This window comes from Artemia sp. Qi Xiang Cuo, chromosome 19 (genome assembly GCF_049724085.1).
Source record: "Artemia sp. Qi Xiang Cuo chromosome 19, ASM4972408v1, whole genome shotgun sequence".
NCBI classification, from domain to species: domain Eukaryota; kingdom Metazoa; phylum Arthropoda; class Branchiopoda; order Anostraca; family Artemiidae; genus Artemia; species Artemia sp. Qi Xiang Cuo.
Window position 1 is genome coordinate 10669140 of NC_142812.1, and position 16284 is coordinate 10685423.

Genomic DNA, 16284 nt, shown 5'->3' on the forward strand with positions numbered 1-16284 from the left:
AAAACAGTATCCAAATTACAGCCATATATATATATATATATATATATATATATATATATATATATATATATATATATATATATATATATATATATATATATATATATATATATATATATATATATATATATATATATATATATATATATATATATATATATATATATATATATATATATATATATATATATATATATATATATATATATATATATATATATATATATATATATATATATATATATATATATATATATATATATATATATATAAATGTAAACGTAATAATGGAAGGAAAATGAATTTGTTTTCATGAAAATAAAGTTTTAACAACCCGACCCGTAAATATCATATCGTTTTTTAGTCCTTTAGATTCTTTGACTTTGATTTAGGTTTTAGAATTAATTTTAATACGCATTTAGAAACGCAACTGCATTTATATTAAATAATATGAACGAAATTATATTGAATATTACTAGTAAAAAATAAAAATTTGACGTTGAGGATGTAAATTAATAGAAAAATGACTTTATCTATGATTGAAAACTAGTTTTGACGGATTTATACTATTCTCTTATATTGGACTTTATTAAATTCACTGAAGTTTCTAAGCAAAAAATATGGAAGAAGATAAATATTATATGTATATAAACTAATGCCATAATCGTACCTCCGAATCAAACCTCATACTTAAAAATGATAATAAATACAGTCGCCACCCCCAACCGTTATGCCCAAAGTCAGGAGAGCGCGAACCGATAGACCTTTTCACCCGGGGCCGGTGTTTTCTGAAGTACAATTCTCTAACTTGATAAATGAGCCTTCAGTCGATGCGTGATATGCCGGAATATGCCGTGACAGAGAATCTCTACGACTTAGAGGAATTTGAAATGTCTGAAGTTGTATGTTCACCGTCAACAGTATAATTTAATATCATTTATTCGAAAGACAAGAAGGAAAAGAAAGCTAAAGAGGCAACAACAGAAACGGTTGAACCTCCTCAAGGGTAAAAAAAGGCAAAGGAAACAAAACCACAATTAACAGCACCAGCACTTCTCAACCCCTACAGGTAGGACCTGACAGGCGGCTTGGTATAGGTCAGTCAGTCCAGTATCAACGACATACGTGCTATTGTTCAGGGAGGCAATTAAGATAAAGTTTTGTATTTGAACCTTTAGCACGATCTTAATCGATGCATTGAAGGTTGACTTTTGCTCACGCCACAATTTCCTGGCGTAACTGTTTCTTTCAATCTTGCAAAGCCTGTCAAGTCCGAAAAATCCATGTCTGTAAAGCCAACCAAGCCCACAGCTAAGAAAGCCTCAGTCAAGAAAACAGCCAAACCGACTGCAGTTAAAAAGTCAACTTCATCCCAAAAGGTTATCAAGCCTATGGCTTGTAGCAAGAAACCTGTAAAGGTTTCCAAGAAAACCAACTGTTGCCAAAAAAGCCGTATCAGCAAAGAAATCGACACCCAAGAAGGTGTCGTCTATCAAAAAGGCTCCCGCCAAGAAAGTGGCATCTAAAAAGCCAGTAGCCAAGAAAGCATCAAAAAATAATTTATATAATAGATAATCCTGGATGAACACTCTGCCCTTGTCAGGTCAATTCAATAAACATATCGCCTAAAGATACTTTGTTTTATAAGATATACAATGATATTAATTTTAAACAATGATATTAATTTTAAATGCGAATTCTAAGTTTTCCCTTTCACATATCATTCATCATCGGCGGAAAACTAAAACACGTTCGACAATCTTTACTTTTGAATTATAGCGTTATTACCGTCTAAAAAACACCATCTTCAGGACTAATTGAGAGGTCTGGCTCATAAGGGTTCAAGCTTATGAATAAAGTGGTAACAATATTAATCTTACAAAATACCTGCTCATAGCCAAATGGCTTGAGCAGAAACTTCAAATCGCCGGGGCTATTTATTTCTTTCTTGTCGGGTAAGAGAGAAATCAATAAATGACTCAGCTTTGTAAGGAAATTAATGTTCAAGCAAAACGTATTTCTTGCTACTGAAGGATAAGCCTCGAAATTTCATATAGATTATTTTGGGTAAAATGAGCTCCCTCTCCTACAATAAATGCCTCAGCTATGTAAGGAGATGACTGGGCAAGCCAACTTTATTTCTTTCTTACCCAACATAATCTAAATAAACTTTCGATGCTTGTCCTTTTTTAACAAGAAATAAAGTTTGCTTGCCAATTCATCTAATTACAAAGCTTAGGCATTTATTCATTTCTCTCTGACACAACATACTATAAAGAAATCTGCGAGGCTTGTCCTTTTGTAGCAAGATATATTTATGGCTTTCATTTTCATTTCCTTATACAGCTAAGGCATGTATTGTAGGAGAGGGAGCTCATTTCTCTCTTAAACACAATACTCGAAATAAAATATCGAGGCTTATCGTTCTGTAGCAAGAAATAAGGTTTGCTTGCCCATTCATCTACTTAAAAAGCTTAGGCATTTATTGATTTCTCTCTTACCCAACAGAATCTAAATAAACTTTCGAGGCTTGTCCTTTTGTAACAAGAAATAAAGTTTGCTTGCCCATTCATTTACTTACAAAGCTAAGGCATTTATTGTAGAAGAGGGAGCTCATTTTCCTAATCTAAACTAGGAGGCCAGAGGGTAGCATATTCATCTATGTTGAATAACCTGTTGGGGCTTTTCTTCTCTGAGAGAATAGCCTCGAAGATTTGAAGGTGCTGCACAAGCCGGTCAGATATGAGCAGGTATTTGTAGGTATAATACAGTTACTGATTCATTAACAAGCTTGAACCCTTATGATCCAGGGTGGTCTCTCTTACCCAACAGAATCTAAATAAACTTTAGAGGCTTGTCCTTTTGTAACAAGAAATAAAGTTTGTTTGCCCATTCATCTACTTATAAAGCTTAGGCATTTATTCATTTCTCTCTGACACAACATAATCTAAATAAACCTTCGCGTCTTGTCCTTTTGTAGCAAAAATAAATTTTGATTGCACATTCATCTACTTAAAAAGCTTAGGCCTTTATTGTTTTCTCTCTTACCCAACAGGTAAGAGATTTCTCTCTTCATCAATTCCAAATTATGATGTGTATCTTATATAACCCGATTTATAATAAAAAATATAAAGTAAAGTTTGTATTTCAATTTTAGTAAAACGAGAAATTCTTTGCGTCACAATTTGGCGTGCATTATTAGCAAGTATGTTACATCAAGAATCAAGATTATCTATACCAATTGATGGGGGAGGGGGGTGGAGGGATTTCTCTTACCCAAAATAATCTAAATAAACGTTCGAGGCTTGTCCTTTTGTAACAAGAAATAAAGTTTGCTTGCCCATTCATCTATTTACAAAGCTTAGGCATTTATTGATTTCTCTCTTACCCAACAGAATCTAAATAAAATTTCGAGGCTTGTCCTTTAGTAACAAGAAATGAAGTTTGCTTACCCATTCATCTACTTACAAAGCTTAGGCATGTATTGATTTCTCTCTTACCCAACAGAATCTAAATAAACTTTCGAGGCTTGTCCTTTTGTAACAAGAAATAAAGTTTGCTTGCCTATTCATCTACTTACAAAGCTTAGGCATTTATTGATTTCTCTCTTACCCAAAAAAATCTAAATAAATTTTCGAGGCTTGTCCTTTTGTAACAAGAAATAAAGTTTGCTTGCCTATTCATCTACTTACAAAGCTTAGGCATTTATTGATTTCTCTCTTACCCAACAAAATCTAAATAAATTTTCGAGGCTTGTCCTTTTGTAACAAGAAATAAAGTTTGCTTGCCCATTCATCTACTTACAAAGCTTAGGCATTTATTGATTTCTCTCTTACCCACCATAATCGACATACTCTTTAGAGGATTGTACTTTTTTAACAAGAAATAAAGTTTGCTTGCCCATTCATTTACTTACAAAGCTTAGGCAATTATTGATTTCTCTCTGACCCAACAGAATCTAAATAAACTTTCGAGGCTTGTCCTTTCGTAACAAGAAATAAAGTTTGCTTACCCATTCATCTCCTTACATAGCTTAGGCATTTATTGTAGGAGAGGGAGCTCATTTTACCCAACAGAATCAAAATAAACTTTCGAGGCTTGTCCTTTAGTAACAAGAAATAAAGTTTGCTTGCAGATTCATCTACTTACAAAGCTTAGGCATTTATTGATTTCTCACTTACCCAACAGAATCTAAATAAACTTTCGAGGCTTGTCCTTTTGTATCAAGAAATAAAGTTTGCTTGCCCATTCATCTACTTACAAAGCTTAGGCATTTATTGATTTCTCTCTTACCCAACATAATCTAAATAAACTTTCGAGGCTTGTCCTTTTGTAACAAGAAATAAAGTTTGCTTACCTATTCATCTACTTACAAAGCTTAGGCATTTATTGATTTCTCACTTACCCAAAAGAATCTAAATAAATTTTCGAGGCTTGTCCTTTTGTAACAAGAAATAAAGTTTGCTTGCCCATTCATCTACTTACAAAGCTTAGGCATTTATTGATTTCTCTCTTACCCAACAGATTCTAAATAAACTGTCGAGGCTTGTCCTTTTGTAACAAGAAATAATGTTTGCTTTCCCATTCATCTACTTACAAAGCTTAGGCATTTATTGATTTCTCTCTTACCCAACAGAATCTAAATGAACTTTCGAGGCTTGTCCTTTAGTAACAAAAAATAAGGTTTGCTTGCCGAATTATTTACTTACAAAGCTTAGGCATTTATTGCAGGAGAGGGAGCTCATTTGCCTAATCTAAACTAGGAAGCTATAGGGTAGCCTAGTCATCAAATGTAGAAACACTTGGGGGCTTTTTCTCTCTTACAAAATAGCCCCCACGATTTGAAGGTGCTGCTCAACCCATTCGGCTATGACCAGATATTTGTAAGCTTATTATTGTTACCACTTTATTAATAAGCTTGAACCTTACGAGCTAAGGTGGTCTTTCTTACCGAACAGAATCTAAATAAACTTTCGAGGCTTGTCCTTTTGTAACAAGAAATAAAGTTGGCTTGCCCATTCATCTACTTACAAAGCTTAGGCATTTATTCATTTCTCTCTTACCCAACAGAATCTAAATAAACTTTCGAGGCTTGTCCTTTTGTAACAAGAAATAAAGTTTGCTTGCCTATTCATCTACTTACAAAGCTTAGGCATTTATTGATTTCTCTCTTACCCAACAGAATCTAAATGAACTGTCGAAGCGTGTCCTTTTGTAACAAGAAATGAAGTATGCTTGCCCATTCATCTACTTACACATCTTAGGCATTTATTGTTGGAGAGGGAGCTCATTTTCCTAATCTAAAGTAGGAGGCAATAGGGTCACCTACACATCTAAGGTAGAAACATTTTTGGGGCTTTTTCTCTCTTAGAAAATAGCCCCCACGATTTGAAGGTGCTGCTCAACCCATTCGGCTATGACCAGGTATTTGTAAGCTTATTATTGTTGCCACTTTATTAATAAGCTTGAACCTTACGAACTAGCCGTCACAATTAGTCCTGAAGATGGTGTTCTTTAGCCGGTAATAACGCTATAGTTCAAAGGTAATTATTGTCGAACGTGTTTTAGGCATAAATAGCATCTGAATTATACTTGAATGGAAAAATTAGACAGTCAAGTATCAAATAAATATATTTGTAAATTCATGAAAATAAAGTCATTAGCGGCGAGCCTTTGCTTTGATAGCCCTTAAAAGGGCAGTTTGGTATTATAGGATAAGCTATTATGAAACTTACTTTTTTATGCTCTCTTGGCTACTGGATTTTGAGATGCCACTTTCTTGGCGGGAGCCTTTTTGATAGACAACACCATCTTGGGTGTCGATTTCTTTGCTGATACGGCTTTTTTGGCAACATTGGATGTCATTAAAACCTTGAAAGGGGTCGTTCTACCAGCCATAGGATTTGTAAACTTTTTGGCAGAAGGTGAAATTTGAACTGGTTGTGGAGTTGCTTTGGAAGTTACTGATTAGGTCTGAGCTGTGGGCTTGGCTGGATTTGCAGACATTTGTAGTTTGGCATCGACTGGTTTTGCAATCTTGTAATTACCATTTGCTCCATTACCTTTTGGATTAAGAGAAATACCGTCAGAAATGCAACGATAAAGATATTATTTAATGAACATATTTAACCCTTTTTAATAATTGCCAACATTAACAGTATCAAGTATGTCGGTTAGACAAGCTTGACGGATCTGACGCCCGCGTCCTTTCAGGTCAGCAATAGAGTTGATGATCATTTCTCTGTATTTTAGGTGGTTTTTTGGTGCCCTTGCTTTTTTATCCCCTTTAAGTTTTGCAGCCTTAGCTGGTTTTGGAGCCTTTGCTTTCTTTTCATTCTTGGCTGGTGAAGCCATGCTCTGGGATTCTACAGATGTCGGTGCCACTTCAGCTTCAACTTCAGACATTTCAAATTCCTCTCAGTATTCTATTCTCTCTATTACGCATCGAATGCATGCTTATTTTCAAAGTTTTAGAATTGTACTTCAGAAACCGCCGTACTCGGGTTAACAGGTCTCTCGGTGATCGCGCGCAGAAAGGTGGTCAGCTCGTGTTGTTGATTGTAATGAATATATTATAATTTTCCCGGATAAGGTGGAATGCTTATGAATGAAAATGATATTAGAGTATATAATTATAATTTTTACCTTCTTATATATTTTTTTCATTGATTTATAAATGCAAATATTAAAGTACATGAGCAGAGAATAGTAGAAATCCGTCAAAACGAGCGTAAACAAATAGTAATCGAATTTTTTAGTTGTATAAGCTTACTAGAAGAACTATTTTAATTTTTACTATAATAATTCAGTGAGTTCAGAAACTTTAAAAGGAATTCAGTATAGTGACTAAATAAGCATAGTCATTAGTAACAAATCTCACTATAAAATAAAATAATATAAATCTATAAGAGGAGTGACAAAATGGGGTTTATTTTTATTTTTAACATTTTAACAAATAATACTAATAATTTGCAATTCCAGTATCACTTTTAAAAAAACAAAATTAAAGTGTTAATTTTTACATGATTCGTTCGAGAGTATGCAGCTGGTGCACTATGGTAGTCCACGTTGGTTTGATATTCGATCACATTATATATAAAATAATCAATTTTCTTACCAAATGTAACAGTTATTAATTCACAATTTTAATGTTAAATTTTTATTTTTTATTATTTTTAGTTAAAAAACAAGTTAAATTGATTTTTAAACATAGAATAATTAAAAAAAAAAAAAAAACTAATAAAAGTATTTATTTTGTAGGGGATCATACGGATCATGTAATTTAATTGAAAAAACTTATAATTATTTAGTAAACGAACTTATACTAATTTACTGTTTTTTCAGTTCTACAATTAGTTTACACACGAAAGAAGTCAAGTTTGGTTAATGCCAATTAAATATAATAAAAAAGAATGAATATATGATAGTTTAGAAATAAATTTATGTTATATATTTGCACATTAGGGGGTGAGGGAGGGGGTAAAGTATATCATATATTAAATAAATACGTAACCTAACCTAGGTACCTTTCCCCCCCCTAAAACCCAAAAACAATCTTTTACATATTTTACACTAAAGGAGTAAATGTGCTTTGCACTAATCTATCTATTAAAAAAATCTGTTTTAAGGGGGTCGTGTCTGGTATCCTTGATATGGTCTATAGTTATGTGTCCAATCGTGTGCATAAGTACCGTTTCTGTTTTCCAACTTCTATATTAAAGTCAGTCAGATGCCTTTTCTTATATAGTTTGAAACTTTTGATTCAGTTTACAAGAAAATTAGTTCGGTATTTAAGATTTTACCAGCTTTTCATACTTGTTTGTTAACTGCATATAATTAATGCAATACTTGTCCAAATTGTAAGTTTCAGCAGTTATTTAGTAAGAGTTTGAACATATATTCATCATATAATGCTAGATTTTTTAACAAATAATAGGAATGGCTAGTGATGTTAATAGACACATTATTTTATATGAACAACACCATAATGAGAACGCAAAAATAATTATACTCTTAATTTAATTTATAAAGTCATTAAAATGTCTTGTTTAATTTCTATGAATAAGTATAATGCTATTGTACACCAGGTAATCCAAGAAAAAAAAAATATTTACCTACTTTGTGAATGAAAAACAAATAACATTCTCATAAAAAAAGTGAGCGGACCTGTTTTTAAAGTGTTCGTACTGGCAAATGTCATGGTGGTAGGGGGACAGAGACACTTTAAAACGCATTCGGAAACCATTAACCACCAAAGCCATACAATGTACGACCTTGACGATTCTGAGCTTAAACTACACCCAGGTCTTTTACAGTTTTTCTCTCCTCATGCTCGTTTTTATGAACATAGTAGCGACTAGTATTTTCTTGAAAAACATGCACCTCTAATAGGATTTCCTCGTAAATTAGGCCAGATATACGCGGAGAATACACTCAGTAATTCAGTCTTCTCTTTGCCGTCTAAGGGTTTCCTTTGACCTTGTAACAAGGAGCTTTATTATGACACTGTGTGCCTCCTTTTCCAAGCCCCTTTCCTCCTTTTCCAAGCCCCTTTCCTCCTTTTCCTCTTCCTGTCATATTTAATTCAATATCGTAGCAAACAGCTGAAAAGTTTTTGTCAGACTAACAACTTTTCTTGAGGGCCCGTTTGTTTTATAGGACAAGAGTTCTTCCTTACAGAATATGACTCATATCGTGCGGCTAGCGCTCCGTATAAAATAAAGCCGTTAGAAATGTGTTCTTTTGATCATTCTATCAACGAGAGGCAAACTATCAATATGGCTAGAACAAAACAAACAGCGAGAAAATCAACGGGCGGAAAGGCACATAGAAAGCAGCTTGCGACCAAGGCAGCACGTAAGTCGGCTCCTGCTACTGGCGGGGTAAAAAAACTGCACAGATACAGGCCCGGAACCGTAGCCCTGAGAGAAATTCCTCGCTAACAAAAGAGTACCGAACTCTTAATAAGGAACGTGCCCTTTCAGAGACTTGTGCGAGAGATTGCTCAGTATTTCAACACTGACGAGAGGCTCCCTAGCTTAGCTGTTAGTATCCTACAAGAATCCGGTAAGGTGTATTTATTCCGACTGTTTGATAATACCATCTTGCGTGCTATTCACACCAAAAGGGTGACCATCATGCCAAAAGATATTCAACTCGCCCGTCGTATCCGTGGCGAGAGAGCTTAAATACTATATGTAGCAGCTAAATAAACCGACCCCACTTAAACATGATTGGCCATTCTATTTCTTAAACAAACACGCGACCGAGAGCAACCGTTACAAATTTTTCCTTGGGGGAAATAAATGCATGAGTCTTTGAGTCCTCCAATTACACCGAACCAGTCCGACCTTAATCAGATAGACTTTAACGTTTTTGATAAATTTTCATGTTTGATTTATGTTAAGAAAAAAATAGAAAAAAAAAAGCACATAACAACTTAACACTAAAATAAATAAGAGAATTTTTAATACAAAGATGCAACAGAAACGGCCCAACACAAACTGGTTGCCACGGTCATCAAAACATGTTTATTGTTGTCATACAAGAAAACGAAGAGTACCAGGGTAGATTATCTTCAAACAATCTTATCGATTGCTTCCAGCATACAATCTACCCTATTGTCATGCCTCCAAAACAGGCGATTTTGAATATTTAAGCTTTTTTTATGGATTGGTAGGTTGTATTTTTGCCCCAAGATTACGCAAATTAAGTACAAATTGCTATGCCATATCTGTTAGAGCAGAGCATTTAAAATAAGGTGTTGGCACTTAAATGGGCTGTTTGGGAGGGCCCGGATTTGTTTGTGGTCATATATGTGGAAAATCCCGTCGTGATAGCTGGTGTATTGTGTTACATATTTAGAGACTTCACTAACAGAGTTATTTGAGCTGTACCAGGTGCTGATGCTCATAACTGATTTCAAAACCTCTCTACTATAGATTGTGTAAATAGTTTTTTAGTTATCGCGACAAGAGTAGGTTGCTTCACTTCATACAATGAGCTCTTTGTAAATTCTAGAAATGATGCACAGTACTTTTAGATACCTTCCGGGGTCGTTATTAACGTGCTAGTTTTCATTGTAAATGTAAATTTCATTGCTTTCATTACTCGTTCGTTTCCTGTACCTATAAGTCTTAGTGATATTTTTTTAATCAGTAACATCTTTCTTTGAATCGTATCCTGTCGTGGTGTTAGCCAGATTCAATTAAGTCTTTACAAAGCCTAATCGTAAAATTAATAGCGTTTACAAATTACAACCCGATTTTATACAAGCTTGAGTTCGCGCACGATTTTTTTGTCAGAGGAACTGAGTTCGCCGGCTGGAGTATAAATAGTTTGCGCTGTAGCTATTCAAGAACAAATATCATTTAGATTTAATCATGATTAGAGTCCAAGTGAATGTCGTATCCTAGCAATTATGTCAGGAAGAGTAAAGGGTGGTAAACTGAACGGAAAGGCAAAGTCTCGTTCAAGCGGGGCAGGTCTCTAATTCCTAGTGGGACGGATACACCGTCTTCTGGTAAAGAGCAACTATGTGGAGCGAATTGGTGCAGGCGCACCCGTTTACCGTGCAGCAGTGATAGAGTATTTGGTTGCCGAGGTCATTAAACTTCCTGTTAATCCTGCAAGAGACAACAAAAAAAATCGTATCATTCCTCGTCACCTTCAGCTTGCCATTAAAAACGACGAAGAACTGAATAAGCTCCTGTCGGGGGTTACCATTGCCCAAGGTGGCGTTTTGCCTAACATTCAAGCCGTCCTTCTACCAAAGAAGACTGAAAAAGCGGCAACGACTCAAATGAATCTAACTTTGGCCCTACCCCAAATTAACCAACAGCCCTTTTAAGGGCTACAAATTAATTTAATGACACTTTAGCATGTGACCACATGGGAAGGACAAAGCTATAAGATTAAGGAAACGGAATGTAAAAAGGAGGGCTTTCACATTTATCTAGTTACAAAGCTTAAGAATTTACTGGAAGCGATGGAGATATTTTTCTTAAAAATTGCTAAATTATACCCCAACAAAATCTAAATATATATTTGAAGCTTGCCCTTTTGTTACAAGCAATAAAGTTTGCTTTCACATTGATCTAGTTGCAAAGCATAAGAATTATTGAAGGGGGGCCGCCATGCGCGCATTATATTAACTACATAACCTAACCAAAATACCAACTAAATATTTAATTAAACTCTAGCTATAATGTATTTTCCAAAGCGAATCATTGCGATTTATCGGTATAAAGAAGTTGTTTCACGCCTGAAAATTTGGTCTCGTATTTTATTGCTTTACTTCTGTGTTTTCAATTGGAGTTTTAGAATTAATTTCAATACGAATTTGCAAACGCCCGTGAATATATCTTATATGTTCTGAAAGCACGTGCACTAATGTTTACTACTAGCAAAAAAAAGTCGATTACAAGGATTCAAATTCCTACAAAAAAGGTGTTTTCTGAAATTGAACACCATTTTTGACGAAATTCCACTATTTTCTACCTTTTTGCTGGCAAGTTACGATGGATGAAGCAATAAAAAAAATATCTACCTGTGGACGAATGACTAGGTAATTCTTTAGTATAGGTTTCATTTCTAAAAATACAAAAAACTAATCAAAACTTTGAATAAAGCCAATGCAAGCAAACAAAAGTAAGAATGAAAGTAATTATATCCCGCACAGAGAAATGTTCCCATAGGGACGTCGGTTTCAGCCATACAATACAAACACAGGGACAGTGAATCAGTCATTTGAAAATTAGATACCAAGAAAACACTACTTGTTTGATTAACCCTTTCATGCCTGTGGTCACCATACGGATACCCCTCGCCCCCTTATTTTTTATCTTTTGACTCGACAAAGTTACAACCGTGATTTCTTTTCCACTAGATAGCGCTTGCTTGGCTCTATCGCGTTGGAATTTATTATCCCTCAAGGCTTTACCCGAGCGGTCGAGTGAGCGTCCAAGTTTAGACAAAACATGAAATGTCGAAAAAGAGGAAAGGTGCAGATTTTGACCTCGATGACCTGGACGTTTCTGGTAAGTTCAGAGCCTGATTTTGATATTATTTTGTAGCTGAGAATGCGATCTTTCGAATGAGATATCACTAGTCTAATTCTGAGTTGTAGTTTAGCCCCAAACAAGGTTGCTAACGATCGGTTACCGAATGGTCACGTCAGGCTTTCATTGCTAAACCACACCTAGGCAGATTTGTACAGCAAACGAGGCAGCAAGTCCTTTTTATGATCGGGAATAGGCACATTTTCTTTCTGTTCCTCCTTTTTACTGGTAACAAGGGTAAAAGAGCTATTTTGTGTGTTGCCTCAAGAAAGTGTAGAGGCCAATGGCCTATTTTATTGCATTATATTATTATTATTAAGTGATGCACTTACCTTGAATTTCATTTCAGCTGGGCCAAGCACGAGCTCTGACTCTATGAGAGTTCATGGTCCTAAGCACTTGGAAGAGAGACTGATCAAGGAAAGAAGTAGAAGAGCTACCAAGAAAATCACTGCAGAAGAAGCAGCAAGGCTTTTATTCATACCTGATTGTGATTCAGATCTCGATATCTCGTCCAACGACGACGACCCATACTGGGCACCAGACAATCCAGATCAAGAATTTCAACCTCTACGTTCTCTCAACTGTTATGGCAATGCAGACAGAAGTGATGAAGAGGATATTGACCACACAGACGACATCCCTTTATCAATGCTTGGCAGGTTCGAGTTAAACAATGGCGATGACACGGATCAATTTGATTTGCCTCTCCCGGGCTTTAATGACACAGCAGCGTCAAACAGTTCTTTAAGCATATCCTCAGCACCAGTGGCAACTTCTTCTGCAGTGCAGTCAGTAACAGTTATTGCACCTGCTGAACCCTTTGTCCTTACAATAGCTAAAAAAATGCTCCTTCCCAAGCAGTGGCCGGTCTAGTAACTCCAACTGATGCTCCTCAGGTCACGGCAAAACCAGAAGCAAAAAAGAAGGTAGCAAAGGAGGCAAAGCAATACAAGTGGATAAAAACGGAGCTCGAACCTCGAGATATTACCTGGAACGGTTCTATGCCACACTATGACGAGGTAAAAACGCCCCTTGATTTCTTCCGAATGTTTATCACAGAAGACATTCTTTCAAACATTGTGGACCAAACGAACCTGAATGCCATGAGAAAGAAGAATCTTGTTCTGAAACTTTGTCTTGAAGAGCTGCACAGATTTCTTGGAGTTCAAATGCTTATGAGCATTCTCAAACTTTCGGCTATGAGAATGTACTGGGAGAATGGAATACGATATTCCCCGGTGGCTGATACCATGAGCAAAGATAGGTTCATCAGCTTGAGATCTTTCTTCCACATTTGCGATGACACCTTAATGATACCGAAAGGGGAGGCTGGTCATGATAAACTGTTCAGAATCAGAAGACTATACGACGCATTCAGGGAGAATCTGAAAAAAATAGACCCTGAAGAGATCCAATGTATTGACGAACAGATGATCCCGTTCAAAGGAAGAATTGGATTTCGATAGTACTTGAAGGACAAGCCCCACTCGTGGGGTGTAAAGGTTTTCACGAGAGCCGGCATCAGCGGAATAGTGCATGACATAGAGATATATACAGGAAAAGGATCTGTTGAAATTTTTGAACTTGACCAAGGCACTGACGTTGTCCTTCGGCTTGTAGAAAATCTGCCAAGGTTCATGAACTTCAAGCTGTTCTTTGATAACTTCTATACTGGCATCGATCTCATTCACAAGCTTCGGGTTGAATATGGCATCGAGTCATGTGGTACGATACGCAGCAACAGAATGAGGGGCGCTGTTCTAGATACCGACGCCAACATGAAGAAGAATGGACGAGGGTCAGTGGGCTTCCGTTTTGAAAGACATTCAGAAGTATCGGTAGTAAAATGGTATGACAACAAACCAGTCCATTTGGCTTCGTCATACTGTGCAGTCACCCCAATCGATAAGTGTCAGAGATGGGATGGCACAACACGGAAATGCGTCGAAGTTGATCGCCCCCGAATCGTCCGTGAATACAACAAATCAATGGGGAATGTAGATCTTGCTGACATGTTCCTGGAGCTTTAAAGGACTGACATTCGCTCGAAGGAATGGTATATGAGGATTGTGTACTACTTCTTTGACATGGCTGTGAGCAACGCCTGGCTGATACACCGCCGACAGTTTAAGTAGACCAATGTTCAGCATATGTCTCTACTGTACTTCAAAATGGACATTGCTCTTGGGTTGGTTCTTACTGGCGTATCTCAAAGTCCTAGAGTTGGAAGACCATCCTTATTAGTGAAGAAGCGCAATACGTCTACCTCGCGAGACGGGATGCCTTTGGAATCAATGAGGTTTGACCAGACCTCGCATTTTCCGGATACGACTGAAAAGGGAAGGTGTCGCTATGAGAAGTGCGTTAGGGGTGGAACCAGTCGAATCATGTGTTCGAAGTGCAAAGTTCGACTGTGTTTGAACTCAGATCGCAACTGTTTCACAAATTTTCACCTAAAATAGTATCTGTATACACCTGACGTGACCATATGGTAACCATTCGCAGTTTGGATTTGGAATGAAATAATTTTTTTTTTAAATAAATATGTTCTAGTTGAACCTCCAGGATCACTCTCTGCTATTTTCAGAATTTTTACGCAACTCCTTCTTGGTTCAGGTCTGAAAGAGTTAAGGAAAAAGGGATAAGGCAAATATGAATATAAGTAGTTACGATCAAATATTCACTTCTATTGATGCAGATTATGAAATCTTTAAAACAGATTGGCAGCTATTGCGCTAAAAAAACTCGATTTTTTATTGTTTATAAATGGACAAGATTCTGTTTGACTGGGACCGTTGGCTAGATTTGTTAGAATTCCAAGACGCAAATATGGTTAACATAGACAATTTAAAATCAGATAAAAATAACACAGACACAGTGCATGTGGTATAGGTGCCTAGGTGTGGCATCAGTTTTCCCGTAGAAGTTAACCAGGGAGATGGAGCAAGGAAGACAGAAATTAAAGGCAATAAAAACACTTATGATAAGTATGCCAATTGCCATCGAGCCTCTTTAAACATAATCAACAAAAAAAAATTGTCTTATTACACGGAAATAAATAATAAAAATGAATCTACGAGATGTCCCCAAGAATTTTTTAAAAGTTTGAAAGAATTACCTAAGTACGCTGCTTGAATTTATATACTCACGACTAGACTCCTTGCTAAAAACTTTGAAGCATAGATAGACTTTTTTAAAAATAAAAGAGCAAGACTTGAAGAAGACTTGAAATGTCTTAAATCTCTTAAATAAAGAAGAAAAAGTCGAAATTATAATTTTCAAATTTATTTATTTCATAGGATATATTTGAAATAGTTTTGAGTTGAAATATATTTTTTGGCCATAAACTTTGATATCAAGAAAAAAAAAATAAAATAAAAAATACTGTTTTGGATGCGAACATTAGAACTCAAAAATTGTCGTTGTTTAAAAATGTGTTTAGTAAGGTACTTGTGGGTGTCAGAAGTATGCTAACAGTCATTGATGTATATGGCTTTTCGGTCGGAAGGTGAAGCTTGATATTCGGCTAGCCCCCGTAGACCTAGTTGCAAAGAGGGACGGTTGGGCTAGCAACCCTCCTCCTTAAATAACTTGCTACGAAAGGAAATGTATATACAGCCTGGGATGCCCCATCGCTTGGAGAGGGGAGGGGGTGGAGGGATTTCTCTCTTACCCAACATAATCTAAATAAACCTTCGAGGCTTGTCCTTTTGTAACAAGAAATAAAGTTTGCTTGCACATTCATCAAACAGTTCGTGGTAACGAACTGTAAGTAAGGAGCGACCCGGCTCAATGGTAACCGAAACTATAACAACCGGAATTTTTGTATCAATAGATACATCAAAAGAATCAGATTTTAATTCTGATTTCAAATATATAAGTTTCATCAACTTTAATATTACCCATCAAAAGTTATGCGCCTGAGAAAATTTGGCTGATTTTTGAAAAAAGGGGGAAAGACCCCCTAAAAGTTATATAACCTTAATGAAAATCACACCATCATATTCAGCGTATCAGATAACCCTAGTGTAGATGTTTTAAGCTCCTATCTACTAAAATGTGGAATTTCGCATTTTTTGCCAGAATAAAGATCACGGGTGCCTGTTTATTTGTTTGTTTTTTTTTTTTTTTTTTTTTTTCCAGGGGTAATCGTTTTTAACCAGTGGTCCAATAAAATCTTAGTAGGGGTCATTGGAACGGAAATTAAAATTTCTAGTGCCCT

The 16284-nt window shown here is 35.9% G+C and overlaps 1 protein-coding gene and 3 pseudogenes across 1 annotated transcript; 3 read left to right on the forward strand and 1 right to left on the reverse strand.

Moving 5' to 3' along the window:
* Window positions 1-5739: 5739 nt before the first annotated feature.
* Window positions 5740-6512, reverse strand: LOC148940486 (uncharacterized; annotated as a pseudogene).
* A 2190-nt stretch (window positions 6513-8702) lies between these two features.
* LOC148940487 (histone H3, embryonic-like) lies at window positions 8703-9188 on the forward strand (annotated as a pseudogene).
* A 1232-nt stretch (window positions 9189-10420) lies between these two features.
* Window positions 10421-10849, forward strand: LOC148940488 (histone H2A-like; annotated as a pseudogene).
* A 2259-nt stretch (window positions 10850-13108) lies between these two features.
* Window positions 13109-13528, forward strand: LOC148940489 (uncharacterized). The gene has a single exon (XM_089104996.1). The coding sequence runs from the start codon at window positions 13109-13111 to the stop codon at window positions 13526-13528; it is 420 nt and encodes a 139-aa protein (XP_088961122.1).
* The last annotated feature ends 2756 nt before the right edge of the window (window positions 13529-16284 follow it).

Bases quoted from the DNA above. Each gene is read 5' to 3' on its own strand.
- LOC148940489 (XM_089104996.1), top strand. From the start codon at position 13,109: ATGTTTATCACAGAAGACATTCTTTCAAACATTGTGGACCAAACGAAC.